Source organism: Stegodyphus dumicola, chromosome 7 (assembly GCF_044657685.1).
Source record: "Stegodyphus dumicola isolate Sdum_Otavi_A_Nest chromosome 7, ASM4465768v1".
In the NCBI taxonomy this organism is placed as follows: domain Eukaryota; kingdom Metazoa; phylum Arthropoda; class Arachnida; order Araneae; family Eresidae; genus Stegodyphus; species Stegodyphus dumicola.
In genome coordinates, this window is record NC_140774.1 from 132,307,397 (window position 1) to 132,330,095 (window position 22,699).

Below are 22,699 nucleotides of genomic sequence, written 5' to 3' on the forward strand. Positions count from 1 at the left end.
TATTGGCACACATACAATTTTTGTATAGTGGCTTCAGAAGTGGATAAGTTTTTCGAACACTTTCGTTTGTTTTACTGGCGACGCTGAATTTTGCGATGAAATGCAGCACATTTATTGCCGAGTATCACCTTGCAGATTTTTCATAGTGTTATGTATACATCAGCAGTGAATTATTCTCCTCTTTCCTCAAATACACTACGGCGATAAACAATAACCATTTACTAAAGATTTTGCGTAAATTCCCACTCATAATAATTTAAATTGCGAAAATCTCACAATTAGCACCTAAACACACTATTTAGCAGCACAATTCTTTCGAAAGCGCGCCGTAGTAGTCAAAAGTGGGGTATGCGTTTTGCCAGGTGAAACTAGTCGATATTTCCGTGACGTCAAAAATTCGAAAAGTGGGGTAGGGTTTGGAAATACGCAGCAAGTATAAGAAGTAATATGAGTATAAGTTGGCCTTGCCCCAAGTGAGGTAACCTTTTCTTTCTACGGACCTTGGCTGTGCTGTAAAAATATATATTGCGCGTGCGTGAAGAGTAAGCCCTGCAGAACGGAGAAGCTACTGTATTTTCCGTGTGTTTTTACTTCAACTTTTACTTATGTCCGTGCATTGCAAGGTATTCTTAGATGTCCGTTGTACGTTGTTCGTGCTATCTAATTTTCACGATATCTCGAAGGATTTTATATCTTCCGCGAGTATTTTTATTAAATTGGTAAGTATATATTGATATTTCTTCATACTTAAAATGTTCCTTATTGGGTTTGCATTCAGTGTTTTATGCTGAAATTATTTTTAGTTTAACGTTCAGTGTTTGTAAGACCAACATATGTTTGCGGTGTGAAATTAGTATATGTTAATTAAGAGATCCTTTACGTTCATGCAGTGCGTCAATAGGATATATATAATAGCCAAAACTCGAAGTTGGACACTCTGCGAAATGGCAGAACATGCTGCTTCTAATTGGTGTGATCATAAGCCTTATATATATAACAATTTAGTATAACTTTGGGCTTTGACTGGTTGGTTTTAGATATACCTTAAGAAGACTGGCTAAAGTTAGAAATTATCTTTACTTCTCTTTAAATAATTTCTCACAAAACTGAAAGATATATTTGCTATTTGATGGTCTAACTGCTAACATGTACATTTTGTGGAGAAAGTGCAAAATCGACCACTACTTGGCGCGTTTTTAAGAATTGCATATACTCGGTATCCATATGCACATCGACCTATTTTCACTTAAAAAGTCAAAGAAAATTGACAAAAATTTAATTCTTCTTGTAAAAAGCGCCAAACAAATAAGTGGGCGATTCTGCACTTTAGCCTATTGTCATAGGAACCATTATTATTAGAAATCTTTATAAATATTTTATCGCGCAGTAAAAATAGGTAAAATGAATAAACGCATAGGCTCTAGTGTAGAATTGGGTGCCCTTTCGATTAGCGACAATTTTTTGTAAAATTTTGGCGATGAAATCGTATTTCTGATTACCATGATCGTGTAACTTTGCTTTAGCCTTCTGATTTTTTTTTAAATAAAAAGAGATTGATGTGTACACGGACAAATTTAAAAAGTGCGCAATGCCTAGTTTGTGCAATTCTGGGATGTTTTTTTAAGTGAAAACAGATCGATGTGTACATGGACACAAAGTTTATGCAATTCTTTGACTTTTTATTTTGGTTTTGTGTAGCGGCCATCTTGAAATTGTGTCTTCGTGGCGCCAATCTTGGCGTCAAGAAAGAATCGCCAAAAAACAAGGGGCACCCAATTGTAAACTTTTACCAACACATATTTTCAAAAGTATAAAAGTCGTGTACAACAAATAAACAAACAATCGTAGTGCTAGTATCTTATCTCTTACTTCCGTGTAATTGAAGAAGGATGTATTTTATTTTAAAACTGTTAAAAGTGATTTTGTAGCATATATTTAGAAATGTACATGAAATTATATATATCAAGTCGTAAAAGTATGATTTTCAGGTGTTCGTTAAGGCTTTTAATGTGTTAAAAAAAAAAAAAGACTCCCAGAAACATTTTGGGGATTTATGCATAACCATTAATATTTCATTCTATCTCAGGATGGTCTTTGTTTAAATAATGCATTATCAAAATTATTTGTGGTCAAAGTTAGTGAAAAGGTTAAAAAATTCAAGATACAAATTTTTATGTAATTTAAGCTATATTTTGTATTTATTTTATGGTCCATTAGAACTTAGGAAGCGTTTGAAAAATGTCTTGTAAAAATCATCTTGAGCAAATACATTAACTTCTAAGTGACGTAAACAATATATATCGGTTAAAATTTATGGTACCCCTTGGAGGACAAATGGTCTCTTTTTTGATCGGCACCAATTTCAAGATGGTGCTTATCCTTCCGCCCGCTACACAAAACCGAGTTTGTGTAAATCAAAAGCTTACACAAACTCGTTGTCCATGTACATGCCGACCTATTTTAACTTAAAAAACATCAGAGAATTGCACAAACTAGGCATTGTGCACTGCCTTAACTTTGCCCATATATGCATCAATCTATTTTCACTTAAACAAAATTAAGAAGCTAAAACAAAGTTAAAACTGTCATGTTAACCAGAAAAAATTCGCCGCTGGCTTAACACACAGAGACGAACAAATAACCGAAAATGTACAAATAGAGAGCAATAAATAACCAAAAATACATACTTCCTAACATAAAAACATTAAACAAATCTTTTAACAAAAATTAACACACACAGAGGAATAAATAAATGAAACGTCAATTTTTTAACATACCTTTTTCTCACATGGGTATGTTCACACTTCCTAGCACCATCTCCTCCACTCTCCACGTAGGCAATTCAATTAAATTTTTGGTCGCTTCAGCTTATCTGCTATTAATCAACATTCATCCTCTTACCCCACCTCAGACATACTCAATTGATGGCACCCACAGCAAAATAATAGAAAGTTCAAAATCCAAGCAAACACTGCAACTGAAAACCAAACCCGGGTCCATATGAAAGTGTTACTATTACGAAAAATAGTGAACATCTAAATTTATCACATCATATTTAGCGATATTCGCAGAAATAATCCCTTTATAATGACAAAAACTGGAAAAAAAAACATAATTTTCTCCAAGGCTCGTTTTGCCAATATTATCAACATTAGGGTTACTGAAAAATCTGTTTCACGCAGCAGGCTTTCAGATTTCATGAACAACCAATACTACTTTGTGATTTTTTCAGACAGAAACCAAGGGGTACCGTACAGTAAAGATCAACCAATATATATCCCACTAGATTGCTAGTTGTATTACACAATCTTTGTAGCAGACTGAACAATCTTTATGTTACAGTTACTCTGTAGCAGACTTAAACATTTAAGTTGGTGTGATGGCTTTAATCTATAAATTGAAGTATTATATTGAAATTTCAGATTCTATTCCATGCAAATAACTTCTAAATAATTCCACAGCACTTTCAGTTGTGTATGCATTATTAGTTAAAATATATTTCAGGGTACCTCTTAGCAATTTTTGGCGAGCAAGGCACAATTTCAAGATGGCCGCTATACAAAACCAAAATAACAAGTCAAAGAATTGCACAACTCGGTGCCTATGTACACGTCAATCTATTTTCACTTTAAAAAAAAAAAAAAAAAAATCAGAGAATTGCGCAAACTTGGCATTGCACACTTCCTTGACTTTGTCCATGGTTATCTATTTTCACTTTAAAAAAAATCAGGAGAATGATGACATCATATAATGTAAAAACAAAGTTACTCGTCACCAAAATTTGTAACCAATCAAATCTCATTAAGCTGTATGTTAAATCAACACAATGAAATAAAAAAGGAAATGCATGTTATCACATGTATGCACTACAAAAAGGAAAAATCGACATACCATGTTTAGAAATTTCTGTGTCTTCAGTCTGTGACACACAAAATTTCTTAACGGCTTCTAAAAACTTTTTAAAATTATCTGAACTAGAATATGCATACTGCCATCACCACATAAATTCACAAAAATAAGAGTCAGAAATATCCTCTGTAGTGCCAGACTGTCTGTGGCATTTCTTGCATGAACCTTTCTTGTGACAAACCCATTCAAAGGCATCTGAATTCAAAGCCTGAATCTGATCTTTGCATTCAACCATAGGCATTTCCTTCATACAAACAGGACAGTTATAATGACTACCAAGTAATCCTTCATTTACACACTAGTCAATTAATGCTTTTTTTCCCCTTTCATTCCAAATCTTACAGAAATCTTGCATTAATTTCATCATGTACAGCCATTTTAGGGTGTACAGCACAAAATAAGGAACATACTTCCTAACTGACATCCAACTCAGAAATAAGGCCTTACAAATATTTTCCCATCAGTCAAATTCACTGCAGTCATGCAACCAAGCACGTCATAATAGGGTTTCCATAACATTCAACTACTCAGCTTACCATAAATGAAACAATAATTTGGTGATAATCCAAGGGGCATCCTAAAATATAGACTAACTGCATTATTTTATAAATTATGTTTTAAAGAAGATTCTAAGTCTAGGGAGATGATACATTTGCAAAATCATTCATTTACTTACTATTAGTGAAATTTCTAATTGCATTGTAAAGTAGTTAAATTAATTCTTTTTTAGTATTCTTCTGTTGTACTTGACTTACTAAGATGAAAAAGTGAGAATTTTTCTCAATTATCTTTTACGAAAAAAACCGAGGAGTATGTTGCTGTTAAATTTGGAAGTTTAAAAAATCGTAACCGTACAACTGTATTGAACTCATGTATGTGGTAAAAAACTGAATTGTCTTAGTTTATAAATAAATCTGAAATTTTTGGGTTTCTTTCTGAAAATAATTCAATGCTTTCTGATTATCCATATCCTCTCTGAAAAGTCACAAATGCATTGCTGATTTCGGAGAGAAGCTTTTGGGCATCTTAATGTCTATTTAAGAGACGCATCCAGTACCATCTATTTTTTATGTTCTTCTTTTTCTGACAAGATGACAATTTTCCAGTTTTTTGCACCAATATTTTCATATTATTGCTAAAAACAAAATCTGAGAATTTCACAAATTTGACATCACACACAGCTACATCAAAATCCTAAAATGCTAAAAAGAGACATATACAGTACAAAGTCCGTAATCCGGACTCATCGGGACTTCGGCGATTCCGGATTAAAGGTTTTTCCGGATTATAGATCATCAATTTAAATGTGGTAAGATTGCATGCAGAATTTATACAATTAAAAATACGAAACTGTAATTTATGAAATAAAGAGCAATTACGGTCTAAAGGGTATCAAAATTTACAAAAAAAAAAAAAAAAAAAGTTTAATATTTATTTGTTTACTTTATTAAACATTTCTTTCAATGTAATTTGTTTAAGCTGCTTCGTTTTTTGTGCTAAACATGCATGAGTAAAGCATAGAAAAAAAAAGTTTGTGGCTTTGAGGTCCGGATTATAGATCATTCTGGATAATGAACGTCCGGATTACAGACTCTGTACTGTATCTTTCAGTGAGCTACTCAATGCTTATATAGTTAACTCTAAGATTTTGCCTAAGATGACTAAAACGGAATTACTCTGATATGCGCTCTCAAGTCGCCAAATTCCTGCTGCCATATTACTATCTAAATTTTTTGTCTACATTTTGAACTTTAAGCCTAAAAATGCGTCCAAAAACGCGGTTTTCGCACATGCAAAAACTACGTTTTGAACACGCAATTTAAGCTAAAAATCTGAAACCAAAAAAAATTTAGATAGCAAAAACGTAAAGTTTCTAACCAAAAATATTAGACAAGAATCCATGTACACAGCAATATGTTTTCTTAATCATTTTATTGAAATTCTAGTGGAATGGGGGCCAATTATGTTTAGATGAAAAGAGGCTTACTATGGGAAATAAACCAAACAAAACTGGAAACACTTGGCATTGTGAAAATATGCCAAAACCAAAAAAGTGCTAAATTGTGTAGCTTTAATAGAAAAGGACTGTTGGTATTGTACATTCATTTTATTTGAAACAATTGCTAAATTTATCCCTGATTATGTTTTTTTTAATGTTATTACTTTGAATTTTACTTATTAATTACTACTTTGAAATTTTACTTATTAATTACATGTTTATTTTCTGCAGAGATTTTAAAGTGTTTGTGAATTCTCAGGGGGAAAAAGTAGAGGGTTTCTCTATTGTAAGGTATGTATGGTTGCAATCAACGTATTTGCATATGTAAAATGTTATTTCTAAGATTTTGTTTCATATTCAGGTATCTTCAAAGAAGGATTATAAATGCTATTTAAGATTTATGAGAAAGGGTAATAGAAGTAATTAACAGTTTGTATGATACAGTACAAAGTCCAAAATCCGGACGTCCATTATCCGGAATAATCTAAAATCCGGATCTCAAAACCACCAACAAAATTTTTCTCGTAGGCTTTAGGCATGCACATTTGATTTCCCCCTCTGCGCATAATAAAACATCTGGAGAGTCATGATTCTTAATTTCACTTTGACGCTAAATAAAATACCTTGTTATTGAAGAAACAATCATTTTAGCATAAATTTGTACGATCAGTAATTTGGCTCCGTTGCTGCATGTTTGCTTGGCATGCATCTCAAACTGAAAAATTCCACATAGATACATCGTTGATCTGATGCCAACCTGGTGAATCATTATTTATTATACTTTCCTTTCATCATTGCATGTTTATTAAAACATGACAATTTGAGTAATAACTCATGTAGCGATGCCTAATTTTTTTTTTTTTTTTTTTTTTTTTTTTTTTTTTTTTTTTTATATGTTAGTAATTGAATAAGAAAGAACATAACCTTTTATGTTGATATTACGCTTGGTGATGATTACAGATTTAAGTTAAATGCGCTAAAACTGTTGACAAGGAAAAAATTACCAAAACTTTCTTTCCATATGCTGAAAATATAGAAAATATATTGTGTTGATGATACTGATAGACCCAAAGATTACATTTAGGGCTATTTGAATTTAAAAAAAAACTGATTTGTTATTCGCATAAACCCCAAACCAGCGCCAGGGCTCGTATGGCCGCGTCAAGTCCCAGAATTTAGAACCCACAGAAACTGCATCAAGCAGTAAGATATCTAGGGCCGGCCCTCAAAAAGGCTTAAGTATGTGTGGTAATTTATTTATCTGATAAACTTTAAGCATGTGGAAGAAATAGACATAAGTATAATAAATAACTAAATTAATTAATTTCGGGCTTTATTATCTCAGTGCGCGATAGAAGCAAGATAAAATTTAACGGAACAACTTGTCATTAGTCGCCAAGCTCATGATGGCTAAATTTGATGATGACAGCCGCTAATTTTAAAGGTTTTTGGACATCACGAAACAAAGGTGAAATTTTCCAGTTAACGGATTTTATTCGGAAATGTGGAAAAAAATAAGGAGAATGAATGAAGATGATATAAAAGAAGTTTTTCATTGTGATGACAATACTTCTCAATCATCAATCAATTAATGAATGGAGAAATATGTAGTATGATTCTAGATCCAGAAAATACCGCCACCGATAGTTAAGAAAGTGACAGAGAAATTACTGAAAATTAGAAAATTTCGATTCAAAAGTTAGTCAGAATTCTCGAAACAGCAGTTACAGGACTTAGGACTTTAACAACATAACTAAACAAGAGATTATCTCCGTCTACAGAGTTAAAGAGAAAGTATTAACATAAGAAACAAAGTAATTTAAAACAACTTGCATTGAAAGGAATGTTTAATAAGGTAAACAAATAAATATTAAGCTTTTTTTTTAATAAATTTTGATACCCTTTAGATCATAAATACTTCATTATTTCATAAATTGCGATTTCATATTTATAATTTCTACATGCCATCTTACTACATTTAAACTGATGATCTGTTATCCGGAAAAATCCCAAATCCGGAATCGCCTGATTTCGGACTTTGTACTGTATATGTATTTTCAGTATCATAGTAAGATAATAACATTAAATAAAGCCCCATTTTTAAAGAAATAAATGTGTTTAAATAATAATTTAATAATAGAAATAAATCTATCTAGAAAGTTATTGATCGAGCAGTCTACTTTTTAAACTCAGTTCAACTACAGTTGAATGTTTAATGCATCACATAAATGTTATTTTATATTAGAAAATTTTGTTTGATTAAAAATTTAGTTAGACAGTTAATTAAACCAAGCTATTTATATTCAAATATATATTTATCTTGAAATATACTGAGATGATATAATAATTTTTCAATATTGATACCTGCATTGCATTCCATTTCAATTTTTAAAGTGGTTAGGTTAAAAAAAAATAATAAATCGAATTATTTTTATTAAAACTTAGAAATGTACTACTGTTGGGCTGTTGTACTTTTTGCATCATTTCGGATGTTTTGAGTCCGTAGCATTTAACTGATCTAATGATCTAACTTCTAATCAAACTGTTAGAGTGTATCCTAAAGAGAAATTAATTATTTTAGTAAAGGAGAAAACATACAAAACTACATTATGTCCAGCTGTTGAAATGGGCAGAAGAAAGTGACAATTTTACTGTAATATAATCATTTTAGTAGGTATTTTTATTATTAAGAAATATTCTGTAAAATACTTAAAAATGCTTGATTATATGTGTATTTCTCATTAAGTGCATGACAAACTAAAGTTGTTTGGTTGTTATATGTTGTCTTCGCTAGTGTTAAATAGAGTGTCAGTCAAAGCTTTTGCATTCATTAAAAAATTCTTCTGTATTAGTTAATCACAGATTTTTATGTGTAGACAATCTTTACTTTATATTCTAACCATCAAAAGTCCAATATAAAGAGTTCTAATTTTTTTAAATCTTTCTTTAAATTATACCAGATGATTGCCAGTAGTAGTTTTAAATGACTTGGCAAGCCATGTAAAATTTTTAAAGCTTTTGAAAGATTTTTGTAAATTGTTTTGCATAGTGAATTAAATGGTAATTTCACCCAAGGTTATGATTTTATTTTCACTTCCTTAGCTAAGAAAACAGATGCATTGATTTTCTGGCACCTATACTTTCAAGTCCACTTCATGATTTAAAAATAAAAAGATACAGCATAATGAATATGCTATGTTTATATATTAAGAAATTTATTTTGTTACAGAAACAGTAAATTAATTTCAGAATTTATGTCTTTGAATGTAAACATTAGCTAATTTTATATAATATGCTATGATATTAATTCAGAAGTCGAACAACAAAAATCAGCATTATATTTTCGCAGTTTTGTTGTTTGACTTCTGAATTAGTATTTGTTCCGCGTGTTATTGTGTTTTAATTATGCTATGATGTATTTGCATTTAGATAAATTTTAATTTTTTCATGAGAATAAATCTGAAAACTATTTTAAATTGTTCAGCAAACAGAAAATACATTTCAATCATAATATTAATGAATTTTTTAAAAATGATTTCCTCTCTTTTTCTTTAAATATTATTCTGAAATTAAACTTGTCTTGAAAGATTTAGGCAATTGTGAGTTTGGGATAAAAGAAAGTATTATTTCATTTGCTGTTCTATATTGAATAGGTTTTATTCTAAATTGAATTTTATAGAATCTGTATTTGCTTTTATACTAAAGTAATCCATGGGTGAAGTTGCTTATTAACTTCAGAATTTATTTTTTAAAAATTTCTTTGTTAAATTTTTCTATATGAATTTATTTAAATACTTAATTGGTTTTTCTTTTCTTTGGATTCCTGCCTTAAAAAGCGTCATCAGCAAATGGGATGCACCTTGAATGCTGAAATCATCATTCACTGAATTTCTTATACTGTCAAGAGTATAAGAATCATCTTTACTGATTAAAAAAAAAAATATTAATTTTGAAAGCAGAGTGAATACTTTGTGAAAATTTTATATGACCAATAAAGTTGTATAATATCTACATGTAGTTGTTGGTATTTTCCTAACAAGAAAAGGGAAGGAAGAAGAAGGGGTAAGAATTTATTTTTCCCCCTCATTTCAAATATGGGAACTGAATTTTGCATTGTGTTGATTCAGATTTATCTTATTTATTTTTTTTTTCTTTTTAATTGTGTTAAATACAATATGTTTTATTTTTTTCATAGGTATACAGTAATTTTTTTATCAAGTTGTTCAGCCATGGCTAGCCAAGGGAGCAGTGATGATTGTTATTTCTATTACTACTCTTCATGCACCAAAGTAAGTTCTTCCTTAAAAAAATAATTTAGAACTCTTGAGTCCTATGAATATTAAATACAACACTGTAAAGTGTAGGTCATGAACTGGAGTATTATCTTGCTGTATAATTAAACTTATTTATCTTAGAATTAATTTATAATTGTGAATTAATCGTAATGTAAGTTTATTTTGCATGACTATATTAGACTATTTTCTTTAAATCTCTCCATCTTCAGTATTACATATATGTTGATTGGTTAAACTGCAGTTACCTACAGGCGAAAATAAGTTGCATTACTTATAGGCTAAAGCTTGAAAAACATGGATTTAGAAATTATTTTTTATATTTCAGTTATGCTAAAAAATTTTAATTGGTATCATTAATTCATTCAGATATATTGCTTAGATATCTTATCGTAAGAATACATTTCATATTCTGTAGTCCAGTAGCTGTTACCTGGCATCCATTGCAGTGCTACTTAAAGATAAGAAAGTGTTTGTGTTTAAATTGTTTATTGAAGTGTTTTTCCATCTGATACGTATACGAATAAATCAGAAGATTTTCTGATGTATGAGCAGCATGTGAAAAGCATGGATTTTCCAAAATTAGTCCACAAACTTGTAGTGATTATCCCTGTGTTTTGTTGATGGTCATTGCAAATGTGATTTGCATCACTGACGACAGTGACAACACAGTTCAAAATAAAATATTTTTATCTCAGATGTGCTAAACTTACCATTCACCAAAATGTAAGATATGCATCTTTCAATTTTAATCAACAAACTCAGCTATTTGAAAGCAGTGTGTTGCCACTGTTGGAAATAAAATACTTTTCTCATCCATGCAACCAACATGTTGCTGTTCAGTAAAGCATAGGATATAACTTTCAAATTGAATCTGGAAAGTTTTTGAGTAATAAGCTAAGTGATTTAAAAACAATAGGTTCAGAAGAATATTTTGCCCATTTTTAATATGATCTATTTAAATTAAAATGCATTAAAATCATCAGATGTCTAGTTAGATGTATTAAATATCTTGGTGAAATGACTCATTGAAAGCTGGAATTATTAAAGTCATAATCTACTTTTTCTCTTTTTATGAAAGCTATTTTAGGTACTATGCCACACAGCTAGTTTTTAAAGAAATAATACAGCTAATATTAAAAAACGTATGACACCTCATAACACTCTATCAGGAATTCTAAAGCTATGCTGTTTTAAAATATTTTGGGATTTTGCTGTTGAATTTTATGCCATCTAATGCTATATAATAAGTTAAAAACACAAAAAGTTAATAAAAAAGGGGAAAGAAAAAAAAAAAAAAAAACCTTTGCCTAAGTCTTCTGTTGTATGCTGCACTCAGATTTCTTACCACGTGCTGAGAATGTATACATGTGGCATTTATAATGTGGTATTTTCCCTCTTTTTTTGCTGTAATATTTATATGAATATTTGTGTATTAATATTAGTGCATATATTGGTATTGGTTATAATAGAATCTATTAATATCAGTGGATTTTTAGTACTTTTAAGAATGGAATTTTATAAGCAAAAAATATTTACCATTAATTTTTCAGCTTTTAAATTGTAAAATAAAGATAAATCGCTTAAGTAATTGGATCACTTAATGGCAAGCTCCAGGACTTCTGTCCAATCCTGTGTGTAGCATTTGTAATAAACAGTAGCAATTTCTTTAGCCAATATAGTGATGATGTTAATGCCAGAATAAAATGAGATTTACTCCAGATGTTGAGTCACTACAAAAAGGCAGCATGAAAAATAGAAGATGGTGGTCTCATGTTGATGAAAAACCTCATGGGCAGGACTAATTTAAGAGTCATACTAATTTTTAATAAAAAGTTGAATTCAAACTTTCAACCTGTTTGTCTGTATTCTTCAGTTCTATCTATTAAGTGCTGTCTTTGACAACAGTCAAGTAGCACTGCTCAAGTTGAAGTATTGATTCGTTAACTTTTTCAATATTGTTAAAACAACTTTTTTGTGTGTTTTTAGCTGTAAATTCTGCTATACTTTTGATATTGTAATCACCATGAATGGCAGTGTTCCTAATGAGTCACCTACTGCTTGTAATTTGCCTAAACTGAGTACTTCGCATTATGCATTTACTTAGATAAATGCAATATATTAATTTGAAATGATATGTATTAAAATCGTCAGCTATGATTTTTTTTTCTATCTTAACCCCTTCGTGCCGACTGTCACGTATACGTGCCAGCAACGAATGCACTTATCTACCGGCCGACATGCAGGCGTGCCAGAGCAATGTTGCGTTTTCTACCGAATGTCACGTATTTGTGCCAGTACCTTGGAACGTTTTTGAAACTAATTTCTGCCACAAGATGGCACTGTATGCCCATATGGTTTCAGATACATGTACCTTAGCCCTTCTACTCGAAATGAGAGAAGCATGACTCGCATACACATGTTTTTGATTATATAAACAAACGGGGGAACTAAATGTTTCCGAATGGCGTGATTTATGACGTCTCTTTAAATCGCACTTTATTCACACGTGGTAGTTGTTTATTGTAAGTAGAAGTTTTATATGCGCTAAAGCGTTGAGTATTTCGGTTTACAGTTCATTTTTAGAAAATAATTAGATTTTGTTAGACGTGAATTCTTTCTGTTTTTACCGTTTCAATGTCGAAGTGTCGAAAATGTTTAACAGAGCATGAAATAGCAGAAATGATGCAAAATATTTCAGATATTGATTCTGAAATTCTGATATTCTGATATTAATTCTGAAAGATTAACTGAAAGACATTTTCCAAAACTTTGTTCAGAAGAGACTGATAAGAAAATGAGACGACAATGCTTCGTTTGTTCACATTCCCGGAAAAATCCTCCAAAACGGCAAATAAGTTATTACGAGTTCAAAGAATGTAACGTAGGACTGTGTGTAGATCCCTGTTTTCAAATTTTTCATACGAAAAGAGAATTTTAAGTAATATATTTAGTTTTTAGATGTATAATGTTAAAAGTCATAAAATGGTGAGTAATTAAAATAAAATGTGTAAAATATGCATTTAAACAAGAAATAAGGCAATTAAAGTATATATATAAAAATATCTATAAAGCATAAGCCGTTTAAATACTCTATAGAGCATTATTAAACAATGCGTTGATACTTCAGAAATTTCATGGATTTAGGCTTAGTAGCAAAAAAGCCCCCGGCCCTGGAGAGACGCTCGCGGAAGATACTGCCGGCCTTTGCGATAAGCGCGCGTTTTCGCTACCCGACTCGAAGGGGTTAAGAGGTTTTGGTGCTTCTTTCTTTTGGAATTATTTTAAATTTATAATAAATTTTCAACTTTCTAGAAATGTGTGTTATTTCAAGTTTACTATAATAGTTACCATTTCTTTAAACTAATCATAATAGACATAGAAAGAAAGCAATGCTATTAAAAAGAAATATATATATATATATATATTTTTCTTTTTTTTTTTTTTCAAAAGGGAGATGATTGCCCTTTTCGACACTGCCAATTAGCTTTGGGTACAGAAACAGTTTGTACCTTATGGCGAGAGGGAAGGTGCTTCAGAAGTAATTGCAAGTTCAGACACATGGAGAGTCGGGTGTGTTATTTTTAAAATTTTTTCAGTAACCTTTTAAGTTATTTAAACAAAAAATTTTAAATGCATACATTTTACATGTGATGCATTATACATTAATATAGAAGCCTTGTCATAATTAAATTCTTGTGTAACATTTGCACTGCTTTGTGCATGCTGATTAATGCTTATTCTTTTTAAAGTTTAGGAAATAAATTGATATCATATACAGTCAAAAGTCGTTAATCCGGACTCGTCGGGACTTCGGCGATTCCGGATTATCGATTTTTCTGGATTATAGATCATCAGTTTAAATCTCGTAAGATGGCATGCAGAAATCCTAAAATTAAAAATATGAAACCATAATTTATGAAATAAAGAATAATTATGATCTAAAGGGTATCAAAATTTACAAAAAAAAAGCTTAATATTTATTTGTTTACTTTATTAAACATTTCTTTCAATATAAGTTGTTTAAGTTGCTTCGTTTTATGTGATAATACTTTCTCTTTAATTCTATAAACAGACATAATTTCTTGTTCAGTTACTTTCAAGTCCCGTAAATTGCTGTGCCGAGAATACCGACTAACTTGTCAATCGAAATTTTTTCGTTTTCACTAACCTCTCTGTCAGCTTCTTCAAGTCTTTATCCATTTTTTGCAGCAATTCCACTTTTTGTTTGATGGACATCGAAGCATACTTTTGTTTTGTAGATCCTTTGGGAGCTCCAGCATCGGAAATTCTATTTGACATAAATGAAAGTTCAAGTTTACTTTTATAAAATTGCTCTTACAGTCTGCAAAAAATAATAAGCCGGATCCAATTTGAAGATTAAGGAACAATGCAATCATCAACATTAACTGAAATAGATAATTAGATAATTTTAGCTTATACCCTCCGTTATACATAAAACGCTCACGTGAGAACGTATTCTGCACTTGCACACACGCATATGCGCAGTCGTAAAGGTCTTACGTGCATGTGTCAACGCGGCGCATGCGCAGAAAGTTTTTACCTTTGAGGTCCGGATTATGGATGGGTGTCCGAATTAACGACTTTTGACTGTATACTGTACATGTTTGGATGTGCATAATCCTCTGGACAGCATACAGTTAATTTAATCATTAAGATTTAATCAGTTGTTTTTCATATTGGATGTATTGAAGTGTCTTATATGTTATTATATATATATATGAATGCATGTGTGTGTCTGTAAGATAAAAAATATGTAACTATAAATTGTAGTTTAAATTAGCAATATCCCCTTAATTCCTCTTTTTAATTTGGGTACTTCCCCTATCTATTTTAATAGTAATAACTTTTTCTAAACTGCGCCATATCTGAAAACTAATTGTGTATAGACTAAAGAGGATTTTTACTGTAAGTAACACTGTTATTAACTGTGTAGCCTTTTGCCCCTTAACTCTAACTTGTCACTGTTACTAACTGCACAGCCTACTTTGCCCTTTTCTCCGCATTGCCTTTGCTCTGGCTTACACGTGCCGCACATTTTGTTGTATCATCCATTGTCTGAAGATGGGCTAAGCTTTCAAAACTGTTGGTTGCATATTGCACCTATAATTGTGTGTGAAGCAAATATTGCATCTCGAGAATATATACTAGAATATGAGTTGCATTGAAAGGCTCATGAAAATAGTCTATGCATAAACTTCTATCAAACTAAACAATTCTTTCAGCACCTTCTTAAATGCATGTTTTTCAAAGGCATCTTTGCTTTTTGGACCTTAGTAAGTAGCAATTATGTATACTTTATGCAGTTATGAATCTGAGTTTTGTGATCCTTCCTACCTTTTGATTTGTTTAACTTTCAGAACACATATTATCTAAAGAAACTTTCTTACTATTGTCATAAAATTGCAGCTAGAAATCTGCCATTTAGATTAGTTCTTATCTATTTCTGAGAAAAGTTCTCTTGTATTACTGCCAGCTAGATATGCATTTGCATTACTTTATGTACAGTTTTTTTGTCTTTATTATTAACATTAATAGCATTTCAGTTTAATGCTTGTTCTTTGAAGGAGGAAAGTTTATGAATGAAAAATATTGCTGTGTCTTTTTTTTTTTTTTTCCCTGAGTTTATTTATTCTCAAACTAAATAATTAGTAACAATTAGCCGCAGTTAATGTTACCATTTGGATGCTGTTATTGAATTGCAGAAGTCCTGCCCATTTGTATATGAAAGCATGGAAACTATATAGCTTATTGTAATCATATGTTAAAATATGACATAGGCTGTTGCTTCTCTTTGTTTCAGCCTCGAGACTCATGGTTTTTGGACTCACCTCCTGCTGGATCACAAATCTCCCAGTTTTTAATTTTTAGTCTTTACTAATGAAAGTATTTTTTAGTAATAAAATTAAATAGTGCAAATGACATTAATTTTAATAAAATTTACACAGTTTTAAGTTTTAATCATTGAATAGAATAAAATCGGAGAATTTCTAGTGATCTTCATACTTTTTCTAATTAAATTTAATTGATCTGAATAATCTTTATCTGTTGTAGACATTTGTATAAACTAACTAAAACTCACATTCAACTAAATGTTTTATCTCTAAATATTTGTATTTAATTTAGTCTTGCATGAATACATATTGCATTACTAAATTTATCCACATAACAATATGTGCATTAATTATTAATTTTTAAATTATTAATCAATTATTTTTTTATCAAAAGTACTTTTAATAGATTAAAGCTTTCCTTCACTATCCCGAATTTTCTCAGTATAAAAGTATAACAAAATGACAGACATAAACTCTAGAATATGTGATTAAATGGTACTTACTGTTTCTGGTTTGTATATGTACATTTATGTGTTCATGTATGCATGCATATATGTATGTATATCCATGCATACACGCATTTCTGAATCTGGTCTCGATAACGGAAGAGTATCAATTAAACATTAATATATTTTATGCCAAAATCATATAATAAACTCTTCAATAAGCTGAATTGTGTATTATGTTGTATTTGTTGCTTATCCTCGAAAGATCTGACGTATGTCAATTCAGATCCAGAAGGTTGTTGGCCGCCAAAAAATCAATAACAGTGAGGGGATCGGATATTAAGTCCTCCTTAGAAGGTCCGTGCAACCCAATATGTGATCCATTGAAGCTGGATGGTCACAGCATTTTTTACAAGTGGGGTGGATTTTTCTGCCACTGTCAAAGGAAAAACATTTGGCCACTTGCTAGTCTAGCCAGAGCAGTCTGGTAGCCACGGTCACATTTGATTTCCAGTAGGGAGCCAGAGGATGTTCCTGTGTACCATTGGTGCATAGGTGGAATATGCCATATTATATTAAATTTAGATCTTTCATTTGAGTAAAGTATTATGCATTATGAAGTGAATTAACATTAATTTTGAGTTCTTTAAAAAGGATGTATCCACACAGCATAAAAACCTCCCCGTTTTTCATAAGGTTGGAAGCTATGATATGATAAGTTACAGAGAATAAAAATTTTAAATTGAAGTAATACTGTCAAATAAAAGATAAAAATAACTGGATAAGGTCAAAATATAGTTAAGGAATTAAGTTGCCAAGAATCTTGATTTTGATTTCACACAGTGTTTAAGTCTTGAGAATGTAACTTTGAAAAGATAAATAAAGAACTCTTTAAACATGCCAGCCTTTCAACAAATGATAAAATAAATGAAACTGAATAACCAAAAATGTCTTCTACTAACGGGAATTGTAAGAAATTTAATGTTGGATTGATATTGATGAAAAAACTCAAAAGTTACAGCAACAATGACAGAAGAATTTGCCTGTCGATTTCTGAAACAAATATCCGGAAACATTATGAATAGTTTCTTAAAAGAACTTTTGAGTGGTGTTTTCAGATAAATAGTTATCAATGCCTTTTTTGTAATTAAAATACTGTGTAATTAAGGATTTATATGTTTTTAATTACATTTAAATTAATTTTAAATTTATTGATAATTTGAAGGATATTTTTCATCGCTTAATATTATCATTCTGTTAAATCCTCATCTTGATTGGAAATTTTTTTCCCTGAATTTACAAAAAAGTATTTTTTTAATCATTAAAAATTAATATATCTGTTTTGAATCTGAAAATGCAAAATATTTTTGTCAGTAAGCATTTTTTTTGCTTTACTGGTGGTCATGTATGTGATATCCAGATTACTGAACTCCAGTTTCCTTGCAGTTTTTCCCCAGGCCTAAAAAAAAAAATACTCACTAATTTTATACATATCAAGTCTTGCTTTGAGATATTTAAGATAAATATCTGCATAAAAGGAATAATTTAAAATATGTAAAAAAATTTTAGAAAATGGTTTTACAACATTGCCATGTGCGTTCTTTCTTAGCTATCAGAGTTAAAAAATGCATTGAAATAATTTATTGCAGATTATTTTATTGCTTAGTTTATCCAAAAAAAGAAAAAGTCTTGGCTATGTTATTTGTTGTCCTCAGTCTCATCAAAAATATCTTGGCTGTATTATTCACTGCTGAAGGACTTCAGACTCTTGAATCCATCATAAAAGCTACATTCAATAATAAGTAAAAAAAAAGGCAAGTTACAGAAAATGCAAAATGAGTGTGTTTTCAATTCAAGGCAGAAAGTTTCATTATGGAAAATCTGATGTGGACATCACATGACTTCCTTGTACCGGCCTATTAAATTATACACATTTTTTGCTGCATTTATTTAAACATATTTCCTGAAATCTCATTAGAGATATATTTCTCATTCAGTCAGTTCAGTTCTCACTTCGCAGCAAGGCAGAAATACATAAAAACTGAAAACAGCTTTATTGTAAAGTACAGAAAACCATGAAATACAGTTAAAAACAGTCGAAAACAAATTTTGCAATTAAAATTAGAGTTTCTGCAAAAAAACATGCAGTTTGGCCCACGGGCAAGAAGACAGATTTTTCGGCCCACAAAACTGAAAGTTTACTTTTGGTCCCTCTCAGTAAAAATATGCGGAAGTTGATGTAGAAACGGACTTAATTTACTGTTCTATTGAGGGTTTCAAATGTAAACAAATGGTGGCTTCATTAAGCTTAATAGCACTTAAACTACTTTTAAATTGTTGATAATTTTACAACTGTTGCATGCAGATTAACTAAAGGCATAAAAATCTTAACCCACACATAATTCGATCACTTTTAAAGGGGGAAAATTCACAATTTGCCAACGTTGAGCTCACTGAGTCGGGTAACAGAACGGTTATAGTATATATATTTGGGGCAATTAATTGCAACCAAATAGGAAGCTGTACAACTGCATGTATTGCAATCCCATATACAAAATTTACCTACATACAGATGTCATGAAAAAAATCTCTTCTTATAATCCATTCTACAATACGTTTTGAGAAAGATAGTCCTTTATTCTGTCCTAACGTACAGATGTCGTGCAAAAACATGTTCAGATGGATTCAAGAGCAGTCAAAATAGATATTTTCTTTGAAATATGATACCCCAAATTTTTCCTGATTACAGTACTTCCTTTACTTCGTAAAAGGAAAGTAGGAAGTACTGTAATCACGAAAATTCTAAGCAAGAAATAGGATTATTTGCATCATCTCTTAGCAGTATTCAGAAATAGAAAAAATAATCAAGGAGATATAAAAGGCGGTGTAAGTAGCGATGAATTCATGTGCAAGGATGTAATTTTTCTCTTCGTCGTGCAGTATACAATGTGGATTGTTCAGACACAAAAATAGGCCAAACATGTGATGTTGACCTAAAGAGGGTTTATAGTCATGGGGAAACATAATCAAGCAGTATCTAACTGTATAAATCATTCTTTTTTCAGTCTTGCAATTTAAGCCATATGCAGATTTAGTACATTATGTTTTTACGTGTATGAGTTGGAATTCATTTCAAAATTACAACAAACAGTTTTTAATTGTAACTATATATCACTTTAAGTATCTTGAAATTTCAATAATTTCTTTATGCATTTTTCATAGATCAATAGAGCAACTATCCCGTGTTACTGGGAAAATCAACCTGGAGGCTGTCGTAAACCTCACTGTGTATTCCTGCATCAGAAAGTCAGATCAAATATTCATAGTGTGGTTGAAAATCAAAAACGTAAGTGAAAAATTATGACATTGTTTTGAAATTTCTGTAACCAGTTTTTTGCCCTTCCTTTTAAAATTTATTATTAGGCAGCAAAATAAGTCCTGTATCCAAATATAATTTCTATGGAACACTCAATTATCTGATTTGACGAGAATTTCTTTTTTGAAATATTTATTGCTTAGTGAAATAAAATCATTATTAGACACATTTTATACTAATATTTTAAGTCTTGAATATTTTTCTTAAAAGGTGTGCAACTATAATTGTTATAGTTTGAAAACTTATCTTGTTTGATTCATTTTTGGAATTATAGAGCTGTGATAACTGCAAACAAAATATCCAGGGGTTTATCTATTTATTTATTTAAAAGAAAAGGTTAACTTGTATAATAGATCCTTGTGCACAAAATTTAAGATAAATCTTGCTTAAAATTACCTAGTAATTGAATAAATATTTTGTTTTGGAACTGTAACCGGATTTTATGTTTTAATTATTCTATGAATGCAGCTGTATTTAATATAATTTTTTTAACTTCTGCAAGCCAATACAAATTAATATATTTCCTTTGTTCTTGAAGTGATTTTACCTGTCTCTACGAATGTTCAGACAGTTACTATTACTAAAGTACTGGAAACAAAAGATCCAGCAAAAAATGATGAAATTACAGTGGAAGGTGTATCAAATGGTACAGAAGACAGAAACTTGAATCCATCTTCTCAACCAGTTGAGCCTTTTGTTGTTACATTTGACGAATGTGAAGGCAAGTATTTTCAGATTTCTGAAGTGCAATTATGTAGGGGAAATATTGTATAATTTTTCCTTAAAAATTTTGATTTCTTACATTGCACAAGGTGATAAAAAATTTTAAAATTTGAAGTAATTTCAGCTGTGTAGAGTTTTTGCTGAAGGAATTTCAGCTGGGTAGTAATGTATATTGTAATCATTTTCAAGAACTTTACTTTGAATACGTAATGAATGTATGGTATAGCCTTGTCCAAAATTTTGAAAAATAAATATTATATTTACTTTAAAATAAGACCCCTTTTGTGCTATATTTTTGTTTTATGATTTTTCAGGATCTTATAATTGGGTATTTTATGAATGAAATTGCAGAAAGAGTGGAAAGATACCATACTGTATAAATAATTATGCTGTTTAAATGTTGAATAAGTCATGCATTCAGTTACTGTATACATAGTCTATATAGCTCTGGCTAATTATAATAATTATGCCTGTTTAGGAGATTTCAATTCAGGCCTTCATCCGTTAAACTGGTATGCGTGAAAACAGATGAATAATAATCATTCATCATTAATTTTTCTGTATATACCGTATTAATATATTGTATATTATTAAGTAGCTTGCCTTTTATTCTAATCAGAACTATGCCGTTATCAAATAAATATTCGCTTATATTTCTGTTTCTTAAAATATATTTTTAAACATAAGGGGGGAAGGTTTTATTTTCTGATAAGTACAGTAAATAGCTATTAAGTTACAAAATAGGCATTAATTGAGCATAGTAAATTATAGCAGACCCAAAATACTGAATACTGTCTTTGTAAGGTAATCCTGACCATTAGCCTATGTATATGCAGTTTGGAGTAATATTTCTGTGCTTTAATAGTGCTTCATAAGTGTAATATTTATTGACCTTGTTTATCTACGCAGTAATATACACTAATTGAATCAACGAACGGCGCTGCCTACCCATCTAACTATGAATCTAATGACACAGCTAAATTTCTGCAAGTGGTGGTTCATTTATAATTCTGTAGGAAGCTTTGTTCTATCCAGAAATATGGTGAACATGAACTTATTTCCTAGGTGGCTGTCTAGAGGCTTGAAATGACAAGTCGGACTTATGATTAACTTGAATGTTTAATGGAAACACGAATAGCTGCTACAAACTATAAGGTGATTGATTACATATGAATAGCGCAATAGATGAGACTATTTACAGATGAAGAGAATTAACCATCTTTTACATATACACGTCTTTGGATATCGTCATCCCGTTCTTACCAACGTCCTTCTGCGAATGATTGCGCAGTTCACTTTCTCTTAGCACTCGGGAGTCCAAAGGTCCTTTCTCCTACGACTTAGCTCTATGTCTACTCGATGACGTATTCCCATAATTCTATGATCAAAATACTCAATCTAGTTTTAAAGGGATTTATTAAAATACTAAACAAATTAATCTAATCTAGAATCAAATCTAATGTTACATCTCATGAGCAGCATTCCATTTGCGTCATAACAAATCGAAAGTCAAGTTCTCACTGTTGCCATTCCGAGGCAGAGAAAAGTTCTAATCAAACCGGAACATCGGCAGAGGAAAGTCTCTAGTCAAACCAGAACAGACCTGAAGCATATTACTTGCTGATAAAAAAAAGGCAATCACTGCTCTTCATAAACTCCATAAAATGATGTTCCTCATTCAGCATGAGTGAAAAGGGACCAAAAAGCTATACATGTACAATCCATTACTTTTGAGAAGATGTGAGGAACAAATTATGATGTGCTATCCAGTGTCAGGAAAACATGGCTGGCTTTACATGTTATGAATTCCAGTGTACTTGCTGTTTAGGTTAGATTGTGCCCAAAATGAATGCTTCAGATTCAAGATGACTTCTTTTCGGAGCAGCCAAGCATTGATGATTTGAAGCTGAACAACACTAACAATTTTAACAAATGCAACTATCGTAAATTGCACTATCTGACAGTAGTACTTAAATTATCATATTATCTCTGATAAATAAACATTTTAATAATTTTGATATGTGTGAAGTTTAAAATGAATTTTATGCTCCCTCTGTTAGATGCTATGTCATGGTATTTTTTTGCTAAGGCCATGCATT

At 30.8% G+C, this 22,699-nt stretch overlaps 1 protein-coding gene across 6 annotated transcripts in view; it reads left to right on the forward strand.

The window, feature by feature from the left end:
• Nucleotides 1-563: 563 nt before the first annotated feature.
• Nucleotides 564-22,699, forward strand: part of LOC118192036 (uncharacterized) — a 61,949-nt gene continuing 39,813 nt past the window's right edge. For 3 of the 6 annotated variants that reach the window (XM_085820826.1, XM_085820830.1, XM_085820831.1), the window contains exons 1-6: nucleotides 565-719; nucleotides 6,140-9,970; nucleotides 10,104-10,197; nucleotides 13,654-13,773; nucleotides 19,724-19,847; nucleotides 20,416-20,598. In XM_085820826.1, the coding sequence (XP_085676952.1) occupies nucleotides 10,138-10,197; nucleotides 13,654-13,773; nucleotides 19,724-19,847; nucleotides 20,416-20,598 (487 nt within the window). In that variant the 5' untranslated portion in view covers nucleotides 565-719; nucleotides 6,140-9,970; nucleotides 10,104-10,137. Of the gene's footprint in view, nucleotides 720-6,139; nucleotides 9,971-10,103; nucleotides 10,198-13,653; nucleotides 13,774-19,723; nucleotides 19,848-20,415; nucleotides 20,599-22,699 lie in introns of all 6 variants that reach the window. The other 3 variants (XM_085820827.1, XM_085820828.1, XM_085820829.1) reach the window with 3 other exon arrangements.